The sequence below is a fragment of the Chroicocephalus ridibundus genome, chromosome 2 (assembly GCF_963924245.1).
Source record: "Chroicocephalus ridibundus chromosome 2, bChrRid1.1, whole genome shotgun sequence".
In the NCBI taxonomy this organism is placed as follows: domain Eukaryota; kingdom Metazoa; phylum Chordata; class Aves; order Charadriiformes; family Laridae; genus Chroicocephalus; species Chroicocephalus ridibundus.
The window spans coordinates 62,762,829-62,787,466 of NC_086285.1; the positions used below are offsets into that span (position 1 = coordinate 62,762,829).

The window sequence follows — 24,638 nt, forward strand, 5'->3', positions numbered from 1 at the left end:
TCATTTTGAATCTTGAGTTGAATTGTTGCAGAGCTGGTAGTAACAGGTCAGCAGAAAAGTGTGAGTGTGGTGTTGACAGTTTTTTCTAATAATCTGATCACAATTTTATTTAACCCTTGTCAAAACATAAATGGCCAGCAAGTTGCACAGTTCTCTCCATTTGGGACATAGATGCCTTTCTGTACCAAGCTCTGTCTGGAGAAGACCCTGTCGTGGTGGCCTTGCTATGCATTTGTTAAAACACCTTGATTTGGTTTCTGAAAAAAACAAGGAAAACTTCTTTTCTTTAGAACCAATGATAGACATGGGATTTTGTGCAAAACACTTCCCCCAGGAGGGAGTTGTTGTTCAGTAGTGGTAACACTAGCCTAGCTACTAAAATGGGTAGGGTTCACCAGTCCTGCGACACTCTGACACCCATCTTACCACGGTATTGAAAGAGAAGATTGGAATTGGGAACTCTAAAAACTAAGTCTTGATTACACAAATCATTTTATATGCTTGGTTTAGATTACGTTTTGTTGCAGATCACCAAGGAGTCTTCCATTATTGTCAAAATACAGCTGTAATAGCATGTGTCTGTTTTGGGGAAGCTGAGCTGGAGATGCTGAGGAAAAGACAGAAAGCATCTTTCAAGCAGCTAGGCCTGTGATTCAGTGTCTGAATTTATTATTTGTCACCGGGAATTTAAAAAGGAGTATCAGGAGTTTATATAGTATATGCTTTTGGGGAAAGTGATCTTTCTTAGGCATTAGTGAGGTATTAAACTGAGTTACATCTCTTAGATTCTCTACTTATACACAAGTTTCTGCCCCAAGAGGATTTCTGAATGATGTTGTTTGTACTCTTGCCATACATAGTTGTTTAAAAACAAACACACAAAAAACCACTGTGGAGAGTCACTTGATAAAAGCTGTGGTTAAGCGTGAGGTTGTTGTTATGAACTAGTCATGTTTTAATATTCGCTGCATGTGTGGTGTGACAGAATATTTGTATGGAATATATTGCCATACTGTATGTCCGTTAAATGCTAAAATGTGACAAGGTGATTAGCCCTTACCACACAGAGAACAACTTAAGCTCTTTGTCCTGGTAACCATAAATAATTCTGCAGTTAGTTTATAGCAGTACTCTCTTACTTTGTAAGTACATTGCTACTGGTTTTCAAAGAGCATCTAAAAATGCATGAATGTAAGAAGCAGAACTTCCATTTCATACAAATTTTGGAGCTCAAGTATGAAAAATACGATTCACAATGCTTATTCTTCAGTCTTTACCCTGTCAGCAGTATTGCTAACTTGCAGGAGTTAGCACATCTTCATTTTGATGCAAAGAAATTATTTTTTCCCCCCTTTCTCCTCCTTTTAAAAAAAATAGATTCTCAGAGCTATTGTTTAGGAACTGTTTTGAAGTGTAGTAAATTGACTAAATATGGCTTGGCCTCCGTTTCATTGCCAGACAGCTTGGGACAGTTGTTCTTGGAACTGATGCCAGAATCCTTAAACACGAATTTGGAAAGTCTGGTATTTGATGAGAGCTGATGTGTGGGATGCAGACATTCAGCTGTTCGGTTGAAGAACTGAAGTAGCCTTGCTGGGTGTGACATTAAGTCCTCCGGACTGTTTGAGGCACAATTAAATTCAAATACACTTGGGCTGTAGTCCTGAAAAGAGCTGAGTGCTATCTTAGTCGTAAGCTTTTCCTGAAGAATGCTAGCATTCGGTCAAAGCTGCTTGTTGAGATCTTTTAACTGTAAGTTGCATGTATGTGAGTGTGCTCAATTTTTCATAGGTTTTTGCATTGCATGTTTATTGCGCTGAAAAGGCATTGCATGATTGTGGTATCATACTGCTTTTTTTGGCCTTTAAAATTTTCTGAAAGTGCATTTCTCTACTATTCCAGGCTTTCCTTAAAAACAGCTAGTGTATAGAAATGTGATTCACTCTCTCTGGCAATCTAATGATTGAGGTAATCCATCTCTTTGCAAGTACTGTAAATGCTTGGGCTGAGACAAAACCAGCCTTGGTACAACCACCCAGGCAGGATAGTTCTGTGAGGTAGTAGCATTAGCCGTGGCAAAATGAATTCTAAGTAAGGAAATATCAAGCAAATTGATTTTTCTGTGTGGGTGAGTGGTTAATTTGATAGTGTTGGTGAAGGGATCTCTCACTGTTCGTGATGTCAGCAGATACAGTGGAGAAAACCATATGAATTGCATTGTAAAAGGATGTACCTGGAAAGGCAGTGTGATACTTCTCTCCATTAACTCTGCTATGCTCAGATGCTTAGAGCGTTGTGGCTGCTGCAGCATGGCCCTTATTCCATTCACTCTTGCTCTATGAGCCTGCATGCTTCCTCATATCCAATTTATGGTATTTTCTTGATACCTCCCTTTCTTTCAAATGCTGCTGATGCTTGTACCTCCCTCCCGCTCCATGTGTCTGTGTATATATAGAAATTTTTTTTCAATTTTTTTTTTTTATCCCTTCCTTCTGGAGAAGGGATGGAGGGTATGGGAAATAGCAGTCAAAAAAATAGAAGGGCGAATTAGTTTAAAAATACTCTGACTTTAACTCTCTCTGTACTTTAAACACAAACTTGAAGTTTATTCTCACGACTCTAACATATAGCAATAAAATTGTTCGTAGGAGTTATCATCTAGAGATTGATAATTGGTTAGGTTAGTGATCCAAGGTATACTTTCTTCCAAGCAGCTGTTAATTCCTAAGCAATGTTCGATGCTAACAGCCTTTTTTTTTTTTTTTTTTTTTTTTTTTTTTTTTTTTTTACAACTGGTTTTAGCAAGTCGTTGTATGTTTACTACTAACAAGGCTTCTGTGGTTTCTGGAGTGCATGTATATGTGTACATATGCATGTATATATTTGTGTACATATGTTCAAACGTGTATATATATTTGCAAATGTTTATACACACACATATACTTACGTAGATTTTTATATACATAAAAAGATAATGCAAATGAACAATTGTGACACTTGCTGTACCTCAGTGGGACATACATACATCTTGCAAAATGGTTTGAAAACTCAAGTATTTGGTAAATGCCAAGAACGGTCCATCAAAGTAATTTTAAGTTTTGTTGTTCTGGGCAAAGATTTGGTCTACTAGTGAAATTCCGACCTGTAAAGAAAAGTGAATTGGTGTTTGGATCTGTTACACTTGCGGATCTGTTCCTGTTGTTGGGATGTATCTGGTGTGCCTTTTAGGAGCAACACATGCAATGAGCAGTTTGACATTCACTCAAGAGGGAAGGGGGAGAATCACCTTTCTGCTTCTGAGCACAAAGGAATGCTTTGTTTGCTCCCAGCTTTTGGACAGTCAGTGATCTCATTTCGGAGTGCTTACTTCTGTCCAGTTTTATTATCGTATTCAGCTTTAGTAGGCAGTGAGGGAGAAAAGGTAATGACTTAACTCAAGTCTAATACATGAACGTGCTGGATTTAGATATGAATAGGGTATTTCTGGATGCTGAGGAGGAGTGAAGCTGTGTTTATGAATGAATCCAATTTCTATCCTCAGAATGTTATAGATTCAAATACCTGAAAAAATACATGATTTGTTTCGGTAAGAGAGCTTTGCCTGATGTGTATATGGCTAATTATCTTTTGAGGCTTTAGTCTTTGTTTCCTTTGAATCTCATAAATAATATAGCAATGCTTTGTTAGTAAAGTGTTTTCCCTTTAAGTATATATGGAGTTTGTATGCTATATTTCTGTGTTGTTTATGAGTTTGAATAGGATGCTGATGAAAGACTCGGCCTTGTTGTTGCTATTCAGGCTAAACTCACATCGGACTTCGGTGGTTTCTTTCCAGGAAAGACTGTACTGTTGTGTTACACAAGAGCAGCAAACTCTGACTTCTTATGTACATGGAAATTGAAAAAATTCAGTGGCTGCATTTACTGTTACCTATGTCTTCAGTAAAGATTTTGTGTATTGTTGGTGACATTCATGATCTGGTTTTGCATGAGCCAGCAGCAAAATCACGGAAGTTGTCATGGAATCAAATCTGGTTTTGTTTTGTGTTTCATCTTGCCCCCCCGCACCCCCCACCCCCCCTGAAATTCAGGCTTAAGCATTAGTAAAGATGATGAGAACCTTATCTGTAATATCAGGGCTTCCTGACAGGTTTACTGTTTATTCTTTACTTTTTGTGATTGTCTCTCTCTTTTTTTTTTTTTTGTTTGTCTGTTTCACCATTTTGCAGGAGATCTCAAAGTAGCTTATAGAAGAAACAGACAGTATGCATGTATATTTTTAGAGCATCTGTTAGCCTTTTGCAAAGTCAAAGCTAATCGTGCTGACTTAAAATACAGATTCTAATAAATATGCAGTCTCGGTGCACGAAGTCACTTAATGAATCTAGGCATCCCCCACGCTGTCACGCAAGAAAACAAAGTTTTTCCTCATGGATTAAAAAACATCTTCCATTTGCTTTAAGGTTGATAGCGTTTGTAAGTGGTATGTGATTATGGATCATTACCAATGCTAATAGTTAGAGCAGTGTATTTGTGGGAACACTAATAAATTTTTAGAATCTTGATCCTGTGAAGGACTATGAACAAAGAACTTGTTCCTACCTTATGCCTGGGGAAAACAAGTAAACATAGCACTTACAAGATTGCATAAGAAAATGGGTCAGTAAGCCTTGCTTTTTTTTTTTTTTTTTTCTTTCCTGAGAAGTGACTGGAGCATGAGGGTTTTTCATTCAGCAGTCGATGCATGCACTTAAATCTGAAATGGACATGGTTGTGTATCTGCTGACCTTGCATCTTGGTAGTTACATCTTTCCTGTTGGGTCACGCTGTAGAATGTCTTTTTCTTGGTAGAAGCACTGAGAAATGAGCATGGCTTTCAGCTTCAGCGGTCTAAGGTTAGGCCTCAGTTAATCTTCCAGCTAAACCTCTGTGCTATGCTGCGTCTTACTGATTTTGGAGATTGAATAAAGAAATTTTTCCTGAATTTAAAATACAGTTTGGCTCACAGTACCCGAAGGATAGATATTGCATGGAAAAAAAGCAAATTTCAGAGTAAAGAAGAAAGTGCATATCAATGGAAAATCTATTAAAACCAGCCTTTGTCAGATTCCCGCTGTATTATACTGTTGCGTCATAGTTACATCACTGCTCATCTGGCTACTTTTTAAGTTAAGTGCTGTTTTCTGAATCTAAACTTGCTAGTACGATTCATCCTTTCCTGCTCTTAGGTCAGCAGGAGTTCAAAGGACATAAAGTGCTTACCTCTTGGCAGTAATGTTTGCACCACTGTGTAAACTGTATTTCACAATCAGAAATTAAAATCTGAACAGTCGCGGTTGCTTGTGAGTTTGAAGTCACCCTGCTTTTCTTAGGTCTCTGGAACTGCTGATATGACCAAGAATCACAGGTTACACTGGGAACCATTTGATCTTACTATATGTGTTATTTAGGTGGTAACGCTTCTGGTGCATGTGAAGCTGTAAAGGTAGGTGTTAGGATAATCAGCCCAGGTTTAACCAGACATATGTTACCATAAGCTGATGGAAAGCACGTGATAACATTGCTGTAATTAAGAGGAATGGGTAAAAACTAAATGCATTTCTTTATAGGGTTTTTCATTTTGTTTTTAAGTATGTAAATGCTTCTATATATACGGACTTGAGTTTGGCCAGATCTCTAGCAGAAAGCTGATCTAAAGAACGGGAGGGGAGAATCCACCCACTCTTTAACTTGTATGTTTTATTTGCTTTTGTTTTAGTTTGCAAATATGCCTGCCACAGGAAATGTGAAGAAAAGGTAAGCATATTTATTTGCCTCCCTTCGTGCTGTTGATCCACATGTATTTGAAGTTGAGAATGCAAAAGCTTTATCAACTAAGTAAGATGATTATTAAATCAGGTGCCTAGCTGTCAGAAAACAGTAATTTTTTTTGCTAGGGTATTGCTCTTGCCATTATTAAAAACCAGGTCCCTATGTAGTTAAAACATCTGCACCCAGTTCAGTTTCATTAGTTGATTTTTGTTAGTTTTTAAAATCAGAGTCCTTTTCATACAAGGTGAGATCAGTACTTCATGGTCTTGGATGACTTAAAATTTCCCCACTCCTAGATTTGTGTAAATCAAAGACTTTCAGAAGGTAATAATGTCAATTGTAAACTTAATTGCTACTGCATGTACTCTATCATCTTATTTCATGAAAAAATAAAATTCTGCATTTATTCATTATACCACGTAACAGAACAATTTTCAAATGCGCAAGTACCGTTTTCACTCAAAATTCCAGTAACGTATTACCTTTTGAAGGTTTCATCAACTATAAACATTCAATAATGATTAATAACAGTACTATAGCAGTGGTGGTCTAGAAGTAGAAGGGAAACAGTTTAGTACAAAGAAGTACTTTTTATTAGACCAGACGGTGTAATTGATCCCTCTTAGCTCAGTAGCTTTGGTTCTCCAAATAGCACTTGCAAGATGGAATTCTACCAGTGTCCGTGGGGAAGAATCTGATTTGTTGATAACATTAGTAGATTTGCTTGGATAGGTGCTACAGATACACATGCTCGTGTTTCCTCTCTCGTATGCATTTGTCTGTGTAAGTTGCCTTGTTTGCATATGTGTGTATGTGAGGTACTCCCCCCCCCCGCCTGCCCCCCCGCTTCTTCCAATCTGGCTTCTGTATAAATAGAGGTCTAATGTAATGCGCTGTAATTCCTTGTAACTGGAACGTCCCCTGAACTTCATCAGAAATTCACCATTATCTGAATTTAACATTAGTGCATCCTGGTCCGTCTTTTAAACAGCTCAATTAACTGTTCAGAAGTAAGCAACGGACAGTGCATTCTTATTAGTATTTCATTTGTGATTGTGAATTAGTTTCATGTCTTCCTACAACTTGTGTAAATGATGTCCAAATGAAAAAAAGAAAAAAACCCAAAACAAACCAGAACAAAACACCAACCAGCCCCGCAACCCAAATATTTTGCCTTCAGTCCTTTTTTATCTTAAGAATACTGAATCTAATTTTTGTTTTGCAGATTTTCCTCTCTGCTTCTGTTTTTACTTTTATGCCTTCTGTATCAGGAGTTTAGTTTAAATCCTAATCTCAAATGTGCACACTTGGCTTTCTTTCATATTTTTTTTTAAGAAAGATTTGAAAGAAGACTTTCTGTTTAAAAGTTCTTCACTTTTGGCTCCTCTGTATTGCACTGAAGTTACGTGAACAGCAGGGTGGTGACTTCGCACTCTGTGTGCAGTGCACAGTATGTCCTGATTGCAGGACGCTACTTATTGTTCATTGCTAGAGTAAAGTATTTAAAGGAGCACCTCTTGACTTCCGTTAGCACTGTAAGAATGAGGTTTGACTTGTAGTTCCAGGCAAGGCAATTGGAAAAACCCCTCTAAAGTTAATTGACTTTAACTTAAGTGCACCCTAGTCCATCTTGTTAGATTACTGGTTCCATTAATTAGGTGAAACCAGGGTAAAGACCTTTAGCAGAAGCGAGTAAGCACTGGGCTGGGCTTTTCACGGTGGTGGTGAGGTACTTTCAGCACGTTTTTTTTGTTGTTGTGTTTTTTTTTTTCTTAATTTGAAGAGAGGTTTCCAAGGTTACTGTGTTCCTGCTAGTGTCTGGTCTCTACTCTTTCTTCCATTACTGCACTGAAATTGGTGTGAAGGTTGGCCTAGTGTGTTCACAGTGATACTTGGTCAGTTTGGAAAGGGAAGCAACTAAATCTTAGATGTTACTGTTTCTCAAACTCTCTTTTTGAGGGTGATAATTATTTCTTTCTTTTTCTATCTGATTTGCATGCTGCATCAGCTTGCTATTGAGGGAGTTCAGCATGTGTATGCAAAAGGGTGGAAAGAATTCCTCTTTGAATGTTTAAAACAATGCAAAATTAGAGCAGAAGCCAGATCTGCTTCTGCAAAGATGTCAAAATGTATATTTCTTTTTAGAGAGATGGCTGCTACTTTGGTAGTGACAGTTTAAACATAGTGTTTCTCTTGAACTTTCTAACTTTGTTTCATACTTACAGTCAGTTGCATTTCAAGCACTACAGATAATGTGTCAAACTTTCTCAGAAAAATAAAGGCAGTTTTGGAGGAAGAGACACAAACGGAATACCACAAACTTCACCTGAATGCCCAGGGTTTGTCAATCATCACATTGTTATTTTAAATTTATATTTGAAGTAAAGCTCTTTTATTTTTAAAAATAATTGAGCAACCTGGAAAAGATTTGCTTTGCTGAGATCAGCAGAGTACTGTCAACTTTTACACCTTAGTTAACATGGCACTGTTGAAAGTATAGATTAAAACTATCATGACCAGTAGTGGACCAAGTAGTGGCAACTTTGCTTCTCATATGGGTTCACATGAGTTTGATTTTGTGCTGTGCTGTTTTGTGTGCTTTGTTTTGTTTTTAATTTCAGTATGAGTTGTTCTTAATTCTCTCACGTTTTGGGCAGGGGGAGTCAAGGACTAAAATGAAAACTTGTGTCATGTTGTTTCCAGGAGACAACTGTGTGAACAAACCTCTGTGACTGACACATTTTTGTGGGAATCCGTAAATCCAAACACATTCAATAAGGCTGAAGACTTCAAGGATTTATTTTTTTTTCTTCATAGGCAGCGTTTAGCATGTTGTTATCACCGTGCATGCAGCCCTTTTAGTGCAGCCTGGCATTGGGCTAGAATAAAAATGTTTGCAGTTGAAGTCCAGGGGGTTACTGTGTAAGTCTTGTAACTGACATTTGCAGCTCAATGGGATGTTCAGATTTTTCCTGATTGTACCCAGGAGTGGTATTTTACAGATCCTCCTGTCTGCAAAATATTTTGCCCTCTGTTAGATATAATATCACTGTAATGAAGTGTGTAATGAATAAACCTTCAGTTTCAACCAGAACTGTAAGCTACTGAGGGACATGATGACTTGAAATTGCTTTTTATGGGCATAAACCTTGCATTGTTTAAGTAGCAGAAGCGCTGTGCTGGAGCGTTTTGTAATTGGCAGTTAATTTGCTGGGGCTTTCCAAAAATGAAAAAGTATTTTAATGTGTGCTAGTGTTTTTAGATAAGAACTCTCATTTAGACTTACTGTTTCAGATAGCTGGCTATGTTGTGCAAGACCCAGCTGGTACATGTACAAATCCAAGGTTTGTTTGTTTCCTTGCTGACTTTCTTTTAAAAATAAATCTAGCTGTTGGCAAGGGGAAAAGAGGATAAGATAATGTTAGTGAGGGAAGGAAACAAATCAATTTCTGCTTTTCTTTGTTCACCACCAAACTATGTATAGATTACATTTTTGTGACAGATGTGAACTTTTCACTGGAAAATCTTAGAACGTTTTAGGAGAGTTGGGGATGGTTTTGTTTCTTTTTTTTCCTCCCCTGCCCTGGCCTGTTTTGGGTGATTTGGTGAAGGACCTCTTTACTGGTCCAGTTGTTTTCTGGCTAGGTCTGCTCCCTTCCGTGTAGATACAGGACATCTCACACAGACTTGCTGTGTAACTTTTTTTTTTTTTTTTTTGAGAGGGGTAGAAAGGCATTTGTCAGCCTTTTAAAGTGGGATGCATTTTACATTGCTGCTGCCGGGAATGCTTTCTTAGGTTGAATTATATAGCCCATGCCACATTTGTCTCTGGAAAATGGGAATCAAGTAGCTTACAAAAATAAACCACTCCATGCTTTGTGAGTTACTGTTATAAAAAGTTGTTTACGCTTACTGTACATGATGCTCTTAGCTTTTACGCAAGAGGCATTGTTTTTGCATCTACTGTTATGTCTAAAGGCAATAGCAACATCTTGAAGGGTACTCTGAACATCAGCAGTGGCTGTAATTGGGTAGCAGGCAAAACGTCCCAATGATGTATAGCATTTTTCACCATTGCCATGTCATACTATATTGCTTTTGATGGAGCTTTTGATGAAGAATGCATGCTCCTAGGAACTGCAATATTGCATCTCAAAGTTGGAGCCACCTCAGCCTTAGATTGCAAGGAGTTGCCTCACTGACTTGATGGAAGAATGGAAACTGTGTTATAGACATCGTCATGAATAACCATAATTTTGTGGAACATAGAATGAAAGAGTGAGTACTATGTGTTTGAAAGCTTATGAGCTCCATCACAGAAGTAGTCTTGACTGTTTTGTATCAGCAAGCTGAAAAGTCTAAGCTTCATTAGAATTTGCTTTTACTACTTCTGTGTGATAACATGACATTTCATAGTATTCTACTAGTAATCATTTCTAAAAGGCTGCTTCCCTTGTCTTTTTCTGTCTTGCTGAAGAAGACATTTAAAATACCTCCCACAGTTAAAGCAAATTCAGTCATAGTGAAAACCATCCATTTGGGAGAGCTAGTTTTGATGATTAAAAATATGTATTTAAGTCTGTCATAGGGAGAGCATTCTATAACCTTTTGTTGCATTATCTCTTTTCTAAATAGCTGGAAACTTAAAGGTATATTTGGAGTGTGCACATTCAAGACTTTGTTTTAATATATTTTGAGACGAGGGAAATTTGTTAAAATGACCAGAGGATTATAAAAGTCAGGATTGTGATACAAGAAGGTCAGAAGTACTGTAATAAAATTCAGGCATTTCCAGTGCCTTCCTGTCTGCCTCCAATGAAGTGCTCTCAATCTCAAAAATGGGCAAACTAGAGCCTTGTAGAGGGACCCCTTCTTTACAACATGAGAATACGTTTTGGTGGGAAAGTGGAAGATTCCTCCTTGGTTCTCAGTCCTTTGGGTTGCTGTGGCCTCCTTTTGCTTACTGAACAGTTTTTCCAAAGGATTTCTGGAAACTTCCTGCTGGAGAGGTCACTCTGCTTCTTTGACATGACTCTTGCAGACCTTTATCACTGACTGAAACCACGCCTGGGCTAAATTGCTGTACATATCTTTGGATTGCCTGATTTAAAGAGCTATCTTTCCTTCTTGTCATTTATGCATTAAACTGGTCTTAGTGAGATGGCGAGTCATACTGCAGATGGATGGTTTTCAACTATAGGGAAGTAAAACAAAAAGCAAACAAACCCAAAACTCCTTACTTTACCAACAAGCCTGACGTGTGACTACTGCCTTCATATCTTTCTGTGATGTCAAGTAGAAAAGACTGGCATTGCTGCCTTCTGGAGCACTCCTCCTCTGCCACATCTCCCTCTTCTCTGTAATATGTGTTAAGAACAAAATTCCCTGCCCCCCCCCCCCCCCCCCCCATATTTTAACCTAAATTTATGGTTTAAATATTGCTTTCGTGTTACCTTCAATACTTTCATTTGATCAAATGGTGTTCCCCAGGGCTCAGTATTGGGGCCACTTCTCTTTAATATCTTTATCAATGATCTGGACGAGGGGATTGAGTGCACCCTCAGTACATTTGCAGACAACACCAAGTTAGGTGGGAGTGTCGATCTGCTTTTGAGGGTAGAAAGGCGTTGCAGAGGGATCGGGACAGGCTGGATCGATGGGCCAAGGCCAATGGTACAAGGTTCAACAAGGTCAAGTGCCAGGTCCTCCACTTGGGTCACAACAACCCCATGCAGTGTCACAAGCTTGGGGAAGAGTGGCGAGAGAGCTGGCTGGCAGAAAAGGACCTGGGGGTGTTGGTGGACAGCCAGATGAATGTGAGCTAGCAGTGTGCCCAGGTGGCCAAGGCGGCCAACAGCATCCTGGCCTGTATCAGGAATTATGTGGTAAGTAGGACTACGGAAGTGATCATTCCCCTGTACTTGGCACTGGTGAGGCTGCACCTCGAGTACTGTGTCCAGTTTTGGGCCCCTCACTACAAAAAAGACACTGAGGTGCTGGAGCGTGTCCAGAGAAGGGCCACGAAGCTGGTGAGGTGTCTGGAGAGCAAGTCTTTTGAGGAACAGCTGAGGGAGCTGGGGTTCTTTAGCCTGGAGAGAAGGAGGCTGAGGGGAGACCTTATTGCTCTCTACAGCTACCTGAAAGGAGGTTGTAGAGAGCTGGGGGTTGGTGTCTTCTTCCAAGTAACAGGTGACAGGACAAGAAGAAATGGCCTCAGGTTGCACCACGGGATGTTTAGATTAAATATTAGGGAAAAATTTTACACTGAAAGGGTTATCAAGCATTGGAACAGGTTACCCAGGGAAGTGATGGAATCGTCATCCCTGGAGATATTTAAAAGATAGTGCTTAGTGGTATGGTTTAGTGAAGGTTTTTGTCAGTGTTAGGGTTTATGGTTGGACTCAATGATCTTAATGGTCCTTTCCAACCTAGACAATTCTATGATTCTATGGGCATCTATCAGTCCCACGTATTACAGGCACACTGAAAGCAGTGAAACCTGTGAGTTTCAGTGACCTCTGCAGTAAGTCTGCAGCTGTCTCCTAAAACTTCTGATATCATTGACTGTGTGGTGCTATTTGTGACCAGGGGAGCCATAATGCCTCTAGTTCTTATCACCATTGCTCAGATGTTGGAAACAGACTGAAACCCTGAGAAATCACACCAACATATGCGTTAAAGGTGCAGAATTCTGAGGTACAATAGGCCTGTGTACAGCTTGTTTTCGCTCAAGAAAATTCGATCCACGCTGGTAGCTTTTGCTTTTGCGAGAGGAGAACGTCCATGGAACTGTATCCCTGTTGCTTGCTAGGACCCTTCCTGTCTGGTAATGTTGCAAGGTTTGTTTGATTTTGCAAATGAAGCATGTTTTCTCATAGGGATTATACCAAAATAAATAGGCCTGGAATCCTGAAAGGACAGCATAGTTCCCTGAGGAATGTGTACCTAATTAAGCTTGGACAGGTCAGATCTGATACAAAGAAAGCAGAAGTCAAGTCTTTCAAAGATGTATGCAGTTGTCAGGATTTTTTTTTTTTAAACTGTTCTTTACAGAAGCAGCAAAATGAGACATTTTGAGTAAAGATGCTATGTGTTTGCACCCATTTAGCTTCAAATCATTTCAGCCTGCTGTATAAACCTGAGGTTAAACAGATTAACTCAGGAGGGACAGTAGCTAGCACTCCATTTACAGTTCAGATTGTCAAACTAAACCAGAGTGCAGAGGGCTAGTGCAAAGTCCAGTAAAAATCTAGGTTTAGGATCTTGGCTTCTGCTGGCTGGTTTAACCCCTGTTAGCTACACCCAGCTTCTGACTGAGTTTCTTGTCCTTTGCTTCTGAACTTTTTTTTGGAGCAAATCCAGTGATCTGATAAAGGACTTCATCGGTGGTTACCGGTTTACAGTTATCAGTTACTCATCCGTTTTTTGATTCTAGGAGTATTCTGTTTCATTGGAGTTTTGAAGAGGTTCTGTTTTATCCTTTTTCCAAATGACATATATACCTGTATGTGTTCTTCAAAGAGTTGGAGAACAACTTTCATGGTATAGGTCAGGACTGTGACCTGGCAAGATCAAATGTCACAGTATGGAAGAAAGCCAGATTTTGAGGTGGCAAAGATATGTGAACAATACATTTCTGTATCGTGGGGTAACTGCATTCCTAGTTACTTGTGAAAGCTTACTCTTTTCCTTTGGCGACTTTGAAACAGGTTTGTTGCTTTGTCTTGGGAAACGGGGGTTTATGTATGTACGCTAAATTTTAAAATACCTCCTGAAGGTATGTAACTTTCCATTTCAGGTGCTGATTTCAGACTTTGTTTCGTAAGGCATAATGCCAAGGGAAAGAAAGAAAGGAATTGTGCATCTGTTAGGACTGTAGGAACACGGCTTAGATGTTACAGTACTCAGTTACTCATGTGTTTTTTCTAAGAAACTCCTGGAGAGTTTCTCAAACTTCAACTGATTCTCTTTACACCTTGATGAGGTTGGGTACGTGTAGTCTTAGCATTATTTTAGCAAATAAAAAGTACTGAAGCTGAGAAATTAATAAAATGGCACTAAAATATCACTGTTGGAATTCGGTTTTGAATTCAGAGAGCTTCTGGCTGTGTGTGTTCTCCCTTTCTCTGTAGCAACTTTATCACAGAACAAGTTGAGAGGAGAAAATGTAATGTGTTAGGAAGCTTTTCTGATGTTACTTGACTTTTGCTTACTGTGTGATAGCATTATATATTAATAAACATATGCATTTTACTGATAATTATGAGCCAAGCCCATTAACATCTTCTCAACTGTAGTTGTCTTTGCAATTTACAATGCAATTTATTTTTTGTTTGTTTGTTTCTTCCAAACTTAGCTTCAAAACTTCTTTATGCTAATCAAGTAGGAAGGTTGTTTCCAATGGGCATAATAATTTGTTCTCAAGTGAGAGTGGAAATGGTGTATAGCTGCACCGAATCTCAGTGCTGATTTTACTGTATCTATTCTCTTTTTTTTATTTTTGGGAACACAATTATATCTTGTTTATTAAAATATTGTAGTGATTGCAAAGTGCTTGTTCAGTTTCCAAAAATGCTTAATTTGAAGAGGAAAATTCAGTGGGTTTCAGGTACGCTTGAGAGTTGTTCGTGAAGTGCTGAGGATACTTGGTATCTCCAGGACAAAAGGCTGAGTTAGATACTAATACCACACAACTGGAGATGTTCTATTTGGCAAGAAAAAAAAAAAAGTTGCGTATTACTACTGTAGCTTTCTAATCTCAAGTTAATATTGCAATAATGTCCCTTTTTATTCTAGAATTTGGATTTATATTTTAAATTTTGTCATGTTACAAGTTGTATCTTTGAAAGCACAGTTATTTGAAGATATACTGAAGATATACTGCAGCTCCAAAGCTGTAGATTTAAATAAATAGATGTGTGTGTGTATGTGTATATAGATATTTATATTTATACATATATACACACATTAAATATTTCTATGAGTTCAGTTACCATTTGGGCTGCTGACAGTTATTTATGCAACAGTCACAAGGTCTCCTAACATTACTGTAACTTCCCAGTGGCTTTCCAGTGGCACTGTAACTTTACAGAGGATATCAGTGACTGCCTTTTGCTGCTCTTTTCACCCTTTCTCATAAATATTGTAACATCATTAGTATTGAACCAGAACAAACAGATTTTTTTAGCTTGTCACGTGTATGTTTGATGAACAATCTTCCACCTACACATCCTGTGTGTTACACATAACCTGTGGCAGGCATGCCAGCATTTATTACATGACAAAACTGTAGCTTGGAAGAAAGCGATTCATTATAGCCAAATGGTTAAATTGCTTTTGCAAAAGCAATATGATAGTGTTTGAGATTTGGACTTTGAAATGCACCTTTGTTAATAACTGGCTCATTCTTTGAAGATGGTTCTTCCTCTGAAAGGTCACCTACTTCTTGCAAAAAGAAAATAAAAAATAAGATAAAACTGAAAGATGCATCTGGGAATGAAAAAAAAAAAAGGCATTGAAATACAAATACCGGATATCCCAGCAAATGGCCTGTTGTGCAACGGTGGGGGGCACTGTTGTGTCTCTGTTACAGCAGGTGGGGACAGATTTTATTTCTGTAGTGCCAGATAACCTGCCATTTGTTGACATTTTTTCTTGTTTGAGTTAACATTTATCTCATGTTGGTCTGTTACTTATTAACTGATGTGACTGGTGTTACAGTCATATGAAGGAAAATTACTTGCAGATTCACTGGAGTCAGAATTCTTCATCGAAGTAATTATTTTAAATCTTTTTTTCAAACTAAGGCTCGATTCATGAAGTATCACACCAGGAAAGTGTTTCCATATTAGCTGTGTATGTAAGAACAGGTAGTTCCTCTTTCAAATATTTGCTTGGTTATTTGTGAGTAGACTAATGTGTCTATATGCATGTGTGTGTACGCGCGGGGCACGGAAGACATAACTGTTTTTGCAAATCAGGCAGGACATTCCCATATTCTGATATTGCTTGTTAATACGTGAATGTGCAGAAGTACCGAAGCTAAACGCACCTTGGTTGTGTGGAACTGTGAAATGTTACAGTTTCATGTATATCCAGTCTATTTCTTACAAAAATAAAGATACTATTAAAAGCTGACAAACCAGGTGATTGCAAATGTCTTTAAGATCAGCCGAAGCTTCAGTTGGGAGATCAGAAAAGCATTTCTGAAGTTTATTGTTTTGTGCAGTTGATACACAGTGTGTGTAACTTCTTAAACTAATGAATGAGACATTTGTAGTCCATTTTCTATCTCTACGTTGATACTGGATTGAAGTCCTGCAATCTTGCTTTCCAGCTCTATACTTTTTCTCTAAATGATTTTTTTAGCATGTCTCAGACCTTTGCAAACCAGGGAAAAGAGTTGGAGCCGCTCACATATCCTCAGCTTAAGTTTCTAGAACTTGGGGTAGCCTTTCTGTTATCTGTGAACATGTCAGTTCTTTTACTTTTAACCTGTGTGTGGATTAGCAGTGAAAGAATTTGCTGCAACTGCTCATGAGAACTGAATTTGGGATACATAGAGACCTTGACTATTTTCCTTTATCTGGAAAGAAATGCATTATATGTGTATATGGAGTCAGAGGAAAAAAAGTCGGTGCCCACTGGTGATTCGGTGAATCTTGCGTTGAATTTTGTAGCTTGAAAACAGTAGCAGTGCATCCAAGTCTTTGGCTGTGCGATGCATTGTGAGCGCTCTGCAGTTTAGTGGCAGCTCAACATAGTGGTAAGTGGCAGCGTGCAAGGGTGAAGGGATTGCTGAATACACCAAAAAGGATATTATGTGACTCTCCGGTAGTCCTAGAACAGTACCATCTAACGTGAGTGTTGATCTTTGTAAAAAAGAAGGTGCAAGAGACGCACAACCAGGAGAAGATGGAGTCTGCCTGTAAAGTCAGGTTGCTATACGTGGCTGTTGTAGGCACACTGAAGCTCGGAGAAGAAAAAGATCAAGCGTTACCTGTGACGTTAGCTCTCATCTTCCTACAGCCTGAGTAAGATGCCACACCAGGCAAAAAAAGTCTGTAATTCTCTGCTGTGAAGTTCTTTTCCAGTGGATGTCACAGTGCACTTGTGTCAGAATAAAAGGGATTTTTCTTTTTCTTAGGCAGTGAGTTAGCTGTAATTATTGAGAAGGTTACAACAGAATTGTGTTTTTGTTAGCCGAGGGAAAGGAGATGCTGGATTCCTTGAGGGTTTTTAACAGTGGAGGGAAGGGAGAGAGCAGAGATATTTGTGTGCTCCAGTGATGACAATTGCGCAGTGGTTCCAATTATTAATTATGTGAACATGTAATATTAATTCATCTCTGCTTTTCTGCAGTGCTACTCCTTTGGGGTTTCCATTAATTCTTTCTTTTCTTCCTAGTGTAGGCAAAGAAAAGTAATTGTTGAAATTTCAGTTTTAATCTATTTTTACTTCCCGTGCTGCTAATGAGAACACTTGCAAAAAATGATTTTTAGTGCTTATAATAAGTACTAAGCAATTGCATGGTCAGGACAACTGGTGACAGTCTTTCCTCTATAGATGCAGTGTTTGCTGCTTGTGGCGGTGCAGGGTGCACATGACTTTGTTTCTTCCTGCTACAGACTGCTACGCCTGGTGGTTTGCTGCTTTGGCTTGAAAGGAGAATTGGTGGTTGTAATTGAAGGTGGTGTGTGAAGTTACATGCTGTGTCAGGCAAGAGGTCACAGAGGCAGACGTTGTCTTTGCTTTCAGCAGCAGAAATGCTATAGTGACAGCTTAGTTCAACATCTTCCATTTGTTTAGTATGAGCATTCAGTTGGATAGATGAGTGAATCATGAGTGTCAGTCATGAAATAAGCTGCAGAAGTGCAGCTCATTAAGACATTGGACTTGCAAGCCCACTGAGGAGTCAGAGTGTGTGGTGGACAAACCTCAAGGGTTTGTATCTGTCCTGTTTTCTTCAGGGATAGCGTGAAGATTGTGAGGAGGCTAGGAGTTGAAAATCAATGTGCCACTTTTTTTTCTTTGTTAATCCAGACACAGGTTAAAAGCAAAAGAACTGCCACTTTGTAATTTAAGGAGTGTTGAGAATCAGAGAGATATATTTTTTTTTTTCACAAGCAGTTATGGAGGGAAATAACATCCCTTCCATGCTAGGGGTTAAAAGCTGATCCTGAGAGCTAAGACCAGAGTGGGTTGTCCTGGTGTAGTCAGTTCTGTCTCTTTGTCTATGCCGTCTACAGGACTGATAGTTCTTCTTGTTCTTACAGCTTGCTCTGTTGCATGGACTGCATCTTCTTTTTATTATTCTAAGGACTATAAATGACATATCACGCTCCTTCTGCTCAGTAACCCACTCTGTATACCATAACTTGAGAGCCGGTAGGACAGTTCACCGACAGCTCCTGAGAGAACACTCCACCTTTGTAGTCCAGGTGCTGTCATGGAGTTTCTGGTGCTGCTCTGCTGGCTGAGAGGCAAGTCTGTCCTGCAGAACCGTAACCAATGTGAACACATTAAATGAAACGGTTTTCACTGGGGTTAACCTCAAGGTGCTTATTAAAGTGAGCAAGCATGATGACTATTACTGAAGCACAGCTGAGTGGCTTAAATCAATGAACATCAGTCTTTTGACTGTATGTGTGAGGTCTGAGGGTGCCTGCTGTATGGGCTGCAGAAAGAAGCTATCATTTGCTTTTCCCTAGGTCATCACGTAATCCGAGTTAGTTGTGCTTTTCCTGGCTTTCTTTGTGTTTTGGTTTTTGAATATTGAAAAAAGGTTGTTTGGGTTTTTTTTTGCTGTGATACATACAGAACATGTTTTCCATAGGAAGTGTTTTAACTTGGAGCCAAGCCTCTGAAACTATGCGAGTCCACAGAATATGTTTTCTTGCTCTGCTCAGCCTACACCCCATTAAAAAAATCTAAAACGGGGATAAGGTATTGGGAACTGCTGCAGTTCTAGATTACTTGAAAAGCAGAATACGTTTTGATTAACTAAAACTGAGGTGATATTAGAATATCAGATATTATGTTGTAAAGGATGGAGGGGGGGAAGCTGAGGAAAAAGTACTGTGACCGAGAGCAGCTGTGGACACTTAGATTCTGCACCTGGTCTGGTTGGTGCCCCTTTGACTCTGCCTGAATTTCACAGTGTTTGAGGGAGCTCAGCCAACAGGATTGGGTCATCTCCAAAGGAAGTAACTTTTTTATTATTATTTTTTCATTCCAGGTGGTGACACCCTGCTTTTTTCCAAGCAACTATGAACTGGTAAGTATTTTTGGCACTACTAATATCCATCAGGTTTTATTAGGTTATAGGTTAAGTTATTCCTGTAGCCTCCTGTAATCTCTTATTATTTCAGTACTGTGCCATCACCTTTCCCCTGTGAGGGCTTGGCAAATCAAGGGTCTATTCCTGAAGCTTGTTACTGTGTTCTGTCCCATGCAGTTCTATTGAGCATTTTGGAAGGCTAAGGATTAACTGGGTGAAATGTTTTCTGCTGTTTAGGATTCATATTAAACTGGACTGGATGACCTGCCTGTAATGCAGCAACCATGTGCACTTGTCCATATTACATTATTTGCTTTTGTTTGTGTGCTTTAAATAAAAAATAAAAAAGACATCAGTTGTTTCGACATACCAATGTGTCATGTCAGTTTGAAAGTACAAATTGTCGACAATAACAGGCCCCAGCCTGTTATTTTTTTGTTGATGGTGGAAGAGAGGAAGTTAACCCATGCTTGCTCAGGATAGGAAAATGATAAGCCTTTTCTGGCTTGCGTGACTGGATTTGGTTATTTTAGCTCCAAAGGTAATACGAATGATGCCTAGAGGATGTGGTGTAACAGTTACTGGATCAGCACTGCCACCTGCTAGGGTCATTACTAGGACTAACCAGCCAACAGCTGATGCCCAAGTGTCAGCCAAGAACTCTGTGTATTGTAGGTATGTGATGCAGCCACTGGCAATTAGGAATCCTACATCTTGCTTCTGCCTTGCTATTTGAATTGGCCGAGTCACTTTGCGTATTTCTGTGTCTTGATCTTCCTGCTGGAAAAATACAGTTAATGATACTTACCTAATATGAACGACAGAAGTAAAAAGATGACATAGAAGTATTGGTTCATGCTTTTCTTAATTATTACCCTTTGAAAGAAAGACTAGAAACTTAAGTCAGTGATTCATGGTATTGTGAGGAATGTGACTCACGGGAGGTCTCTCCTAATTTTGATCCAGCAATTTTATAAATTAACCCACGTCAGAGTCTGAGGATCCTGTATGGCATCACTGCTAAAATTATAAATAGAAAAGAAACCCGTTCTTATGTCTGCAGCTCACAGTATTAGATGTATACTGGCAACCATGGTTGCTTTTCTTTTTTTTGTTGTGCACACAACCTGAGTATTGAATTTGACATGGAAAACTTGTCATTTGTTATTCAGCAACAAGTTTAAACATAGAGCAACCTGTGGGATATGTTCCCAGTCATTACCATTAATGGTTGAACTTGGTTTATGTGAACTGTGAATATGGGGCAATGCTGGTGATCGGGGCCCAAGTGACTCTGCGACCTGCTGACAGTTGAACAGTATGGATGGCAAAAGTGGCCTAACCTGTTTTAGTTTACTAACAGAGATGTAGCCAGAGGTATATTCAGCTCCTGATTAAAACATTTACTAGTTTTAGGCAGAAGAAAGGGTGGAATTATATTTAAATTTCTTGCACGGGAGGCTGTAGTGAGGTATTTTCATTACATAGTGGTGTGAAATGTGGTGACATTTTTTAGATTAAGACTCTGCCTTGTGCACAAATAGATTTTAGTTGCTTAGTGAAGAGTTCTGTTGTTCTGAAGGAGGATAATCTGTGACCATATTAGCTGTAAGCAATTTCTTTTTACAACTATTTTGAGTGTAAAATATTGAGAACCTCAAGAATAAGTAGTGGAGATCTTTTAGATAATAGGGAGGGCAGTACTCTATCCAAATTAACCAAAACTTTGTTGCTTCGCAATTTGCTGCTGAACCATGGATTTATCCCCATTCATTCCAGCCAAGGAATTCCAACACTGTAGTTCTCACATAAATAAACTATGCGTATGCCTGCTCTAAATTATTGCTACATATATTTAGCCAATGTAATCACTGCCTGTATTGCTCTCCTTAATGTGGCTTATTGCAAGAACTGTAGTTAAACTCTGTGGCATGTTTGTTGGAAGACTGTTGAAGCCTGATGAAACTCACAGATGCTCTTTTTCTTGAGAATGTAGGTTTCATTGATTCTTTTCAGCTTGGATGTCTGTTTCCAAATAGGCCCTTTCTTCCAATTTCTCATAAGCCATGTATTTTAAAGCTTTGTAATAACATCAGGACCCTCATATATCAACCCAGTGCAGCTGTCAGGAGTTGCAGGTGCTAAAATATAAACCAGCTGCTGTTAAGTGTTCGGATACTACTTACTTCATGTTGTCGTGCACATTCCTCTGACCGGAGAAAGGGGCACGATGTTAGTCCAGCTCTGTTAATTCAAGTCAAATGTTTGGTGCGCTTCATTTTTATTTCATGAAGAGGCAATGGCTTGTTTGTGGCAATGGGCTTTCATTGCAGAGATGTACAGCATGACTCAAAGATTTTTAAAAAGGGGAAAAAGGTGCCGTGGTCACTGTTTGTTTGTTTGTTTTTTTTTTTTTAATCTAAGAGCTGATTTAGCGTATATAACAGTTTTCCTAAAATTTGGTAAAAGTCAAACGTGGCAAGTCTGTTTAAATAGTGTTTTCTGGAATTGTTGAATCTTAGTTTGAAAGATTGACAATTACTTAGTTGATATTTTTAAAGTTAACATTTTTAATTAAAACAAATTTCTAACAAGTGCACACATTTTTCTTAGGTCTCTTTCTGTAGTGCTGCAAAAAGAGGAGACGGTTTAGGCCCTAATCTTAAAGCTCCATATACTTTTCACTTCATCTATTACTTTAAAAAGATAAAAATAGAAGGAAAGTTGAGGGAAGGATATTATTTTTGAGGTGTTTTTTAGATTCTAGGGCATATTCTAGGACAGTTTAAGATGCTTCAAGAGGGCGGTAAGTTTGTCTCCACTGAATTTTTTTTCTGTCCTTCATGATGGTGTATCTCTGAGAAGAATAAAGGAAACGAAGTCTTAGTTTCTCAGATGCCCCTCACATGTATCCAGCCAAATGTCTTGAGGTAATGAAATGCGGCACAAAGGCACAAACCTCTTGGCATACATGGATTCTTATCTTAAAATTACTCTATTGGTTGAATGGTCCTTATCACTACATGACTTGTCAGTTTTAAGGCATGGTTAAGTAGTGATCTTTACCAGAGAGATTTCTGATTTAACCTTTATAACACTACTTCTCCCCCCGCCCCCCCCTTTTTTTTCTTTTTTCCCAAGTGGTTACCAAGGAATTCTGCATACCTGTAGTGCTGCCATTTAAACATCAGATTTCATCAACAGCTGTTATAATGCAGAAAGATTAAGTGGACGCTTACCCAGATACTTATGCTTTATTGTAACATCACTTCAAACTGAAGTTTGTTAAGCTGTTTTGCTAAGTCTCAGGTAGAAGTTTAATCATTTTTATAGAAATCGGGGAGGGGTGGTAGTGGTGGTCTGGGTTTTTTTTGTTGTTTTTTTTGATTGTTTTTTTGTTTTGGTTTTTTTTTTTTTTTTTTGCTTAACTCTGTTTTCTTTAAGCATTCAAGCCTCTCTTCTGCTGTGAAGAGAAAAATCAAAGACTTTGACGTTCAGGGCCCCTCTTAACAAACCAAAACCACAATTTTGAACAGTGAGTCAGAATGTGCTCTGGCTTGTCTCAAAAGAGGAGGGGAACAGAACAAAACTAATTGTGGGAGAAAAAGGGTTTTTTTTGTGTAGGTCAGATTTTTGGGGGGTTTTGGGGATGCGTGTGTTTTCATTTGTTTTTTTTAAAGCAGTGGAAGAATACATTGAAAAAATTGCGGGAGAAGGGAGTGGTGGAGTCACAAAAGCCACATCCTAATTGCATCTTATTTTTACTTGAAATCTATGGTAGTTAAGACATACCTTCATGTATCCAACCTAGTGACAGCATTTTCTCAAAAGAAACTAAAAGTGAATTTTTGTGAAAATATATTATGATTAAAAAAAAAAAGCAAACCCCCAAGTAAATATGGGGAAGGAGAGGAAGAGAACAGAAAAACGTAAAAAACATAAGAAGACTCAGTACTCTAACAGTGTTTGAAAGAAAATGAGTCCTTTTTAGCAAAAGAAACCCTCTCATTCCTTTTTTCCGTGGTGCCTGGTGACCGCAATCCTCCCCAGATGCTTTGCCTGCGAAAGATCAGTAGATACAACAATGCGTATTTTTATCCTTACTGCATTCATTAACTTTTTAAACACATCTTCCCAGGAAAAAAAAAGTGAAGGGGTCTGTTGTTCCCATGGAGCACAGTCCATCTGTTTCTAATGTGAGCCTGCAAGAGATTTCTTTGGGAAATCTGAGGCTGAATTACTGTTTGTGCCGTTGGGAAGGCCTGAGCATGTAGATGAAGGATTGCATTCTCCAGTCTCATTTTAAATGGGGCCTCAGATTGTTAACTTGGGTCAATCAGGTATTACCTCCAAATACCCTGGAGTACGGTGACAGTGACTAAGCTGAATTAGGAACTGACATATGCTACGATTTACATCTGATACAATTTTGGTTTCCGGCTTAAATCTGTAAAAGCTTTCCTGGAAAATTGCTTCAAGTGGGCTTGATTTGTAATAAATTTCTGTGACTCATGGCTAATTCATTTCTGTGTTTTCCTTTTTCTTCCTTCTTTCAAGCAATAGCATGAAAATCTTACGGAAACCTAGGAAAACACCAACTCTGTTATTTGCAGGGACTTATTTTTTCCTTATTGCTACATCCAAACCGTAGCTGACGGGAGCTATGAAATGCATAAAAAGCAAGTATTATACACACATAGAAAGCATGATTTGGTGGAGGTAAAGTCTACCAGGGCTTCCCATTGCTCTGATCTTGCTGTCTCCTTTCCTCAGTCTCACCAGAGCAGTTCTGGCAGGGAGTGCTGCAGTCTGTAGCTGCCTGTGTCGTGAACGTGACCGCTCATCACGGGAAGGGAAACCCAGCAAGGCTGTGCTGTCACTGGTTTGTTTGCAAAGGGTGGGAGTATCCAGCAGCAGTTTATATTTGCCTGTTCGGTTCCTGCTTTGTCACCATCCAGAACCATAGGTCCTGTGTCTCCATGTGAAGAAATCTTTGGGCTTTGGAGAAAGCTCTATGGAGATGATGTTTGTCCACTTCCCTGAATAGATGAGGAAGCAGAGGTGCCTTGAATCGCCCCACCCCACCCTTGGGTTTTTTTTTGGTTTGTTTTTTTTTTTTTAGCTGGCTCTTTCTTGCTATTTAGTTTTGCTTCTTTAAACTTTGAGCTGTGCTTTTTTTCTTCCTTTCCTTTCTTTCCAGCTTCATCAACTAATAATATTTTTACTTTTCTTGATTTCTTCATTTGTTAGTGCCACGTTCCCCCAGTGCCATAGATAGCAGAAGCACGGACTGATGAGACATGTTCTTGGCAAAACCTGTGAGCTGCTGCCTGAATTGAAACACTTGACACGATTATTTTTGAAACCTTTTTGGATTTGCGGATCCCCAGAAGGGGCTTGATGTGGGCCTCTATATAATGCATTACTATGGAGTTTGGTTTTTATTTTTATGTTCCAAGTGCTGACCAGAGTAAGGCCATGGACCCCACAGGTGTCCAGAGCAGAGGCTCAAAAATGCTATTTTAAAGTGCAGTCAGTGCCTCGTTCAT

The 24,638-nt window shown here is 38.9% G+C and overlaps 1 protein-coding gene across 17 annotated transcripts in view; it reads left to right on the forward strand.

Annotated features, from left to right (window-relative positions):
- Window positions 1-24,638, forward strand: part of TNS3 (tensin 3) — a 221,061-nt gene that overhangs the window by 68,352 nt on the left and 128,071 nt on the right. For 14 of the 17 annotated variants that reach the window (XM_063325678.1, XM_063325677.1, XM_063325681.1 and 11 more), the window contains 2 exons: window positions 5,758-5,795; window positions 19,048-19,086. In XM_063325678.1, the coding sequence (XP_063181748.1) occupies window positions 5,758-5,795; window positions 19,048-19,086 (77 nt within the window). Of the gene's footprint in view, window positions 1-5,366; window positions 5,485-5,757; window positions 5,796-11,675; window positions 11,696-19,047; window positions 19,087-24,638 lie in introns of those variants that run through there. The other 3 variants (XM_063325687.1, XM_063325691.1, XM_063325688.1) reach the window with 3 other exon arrangements.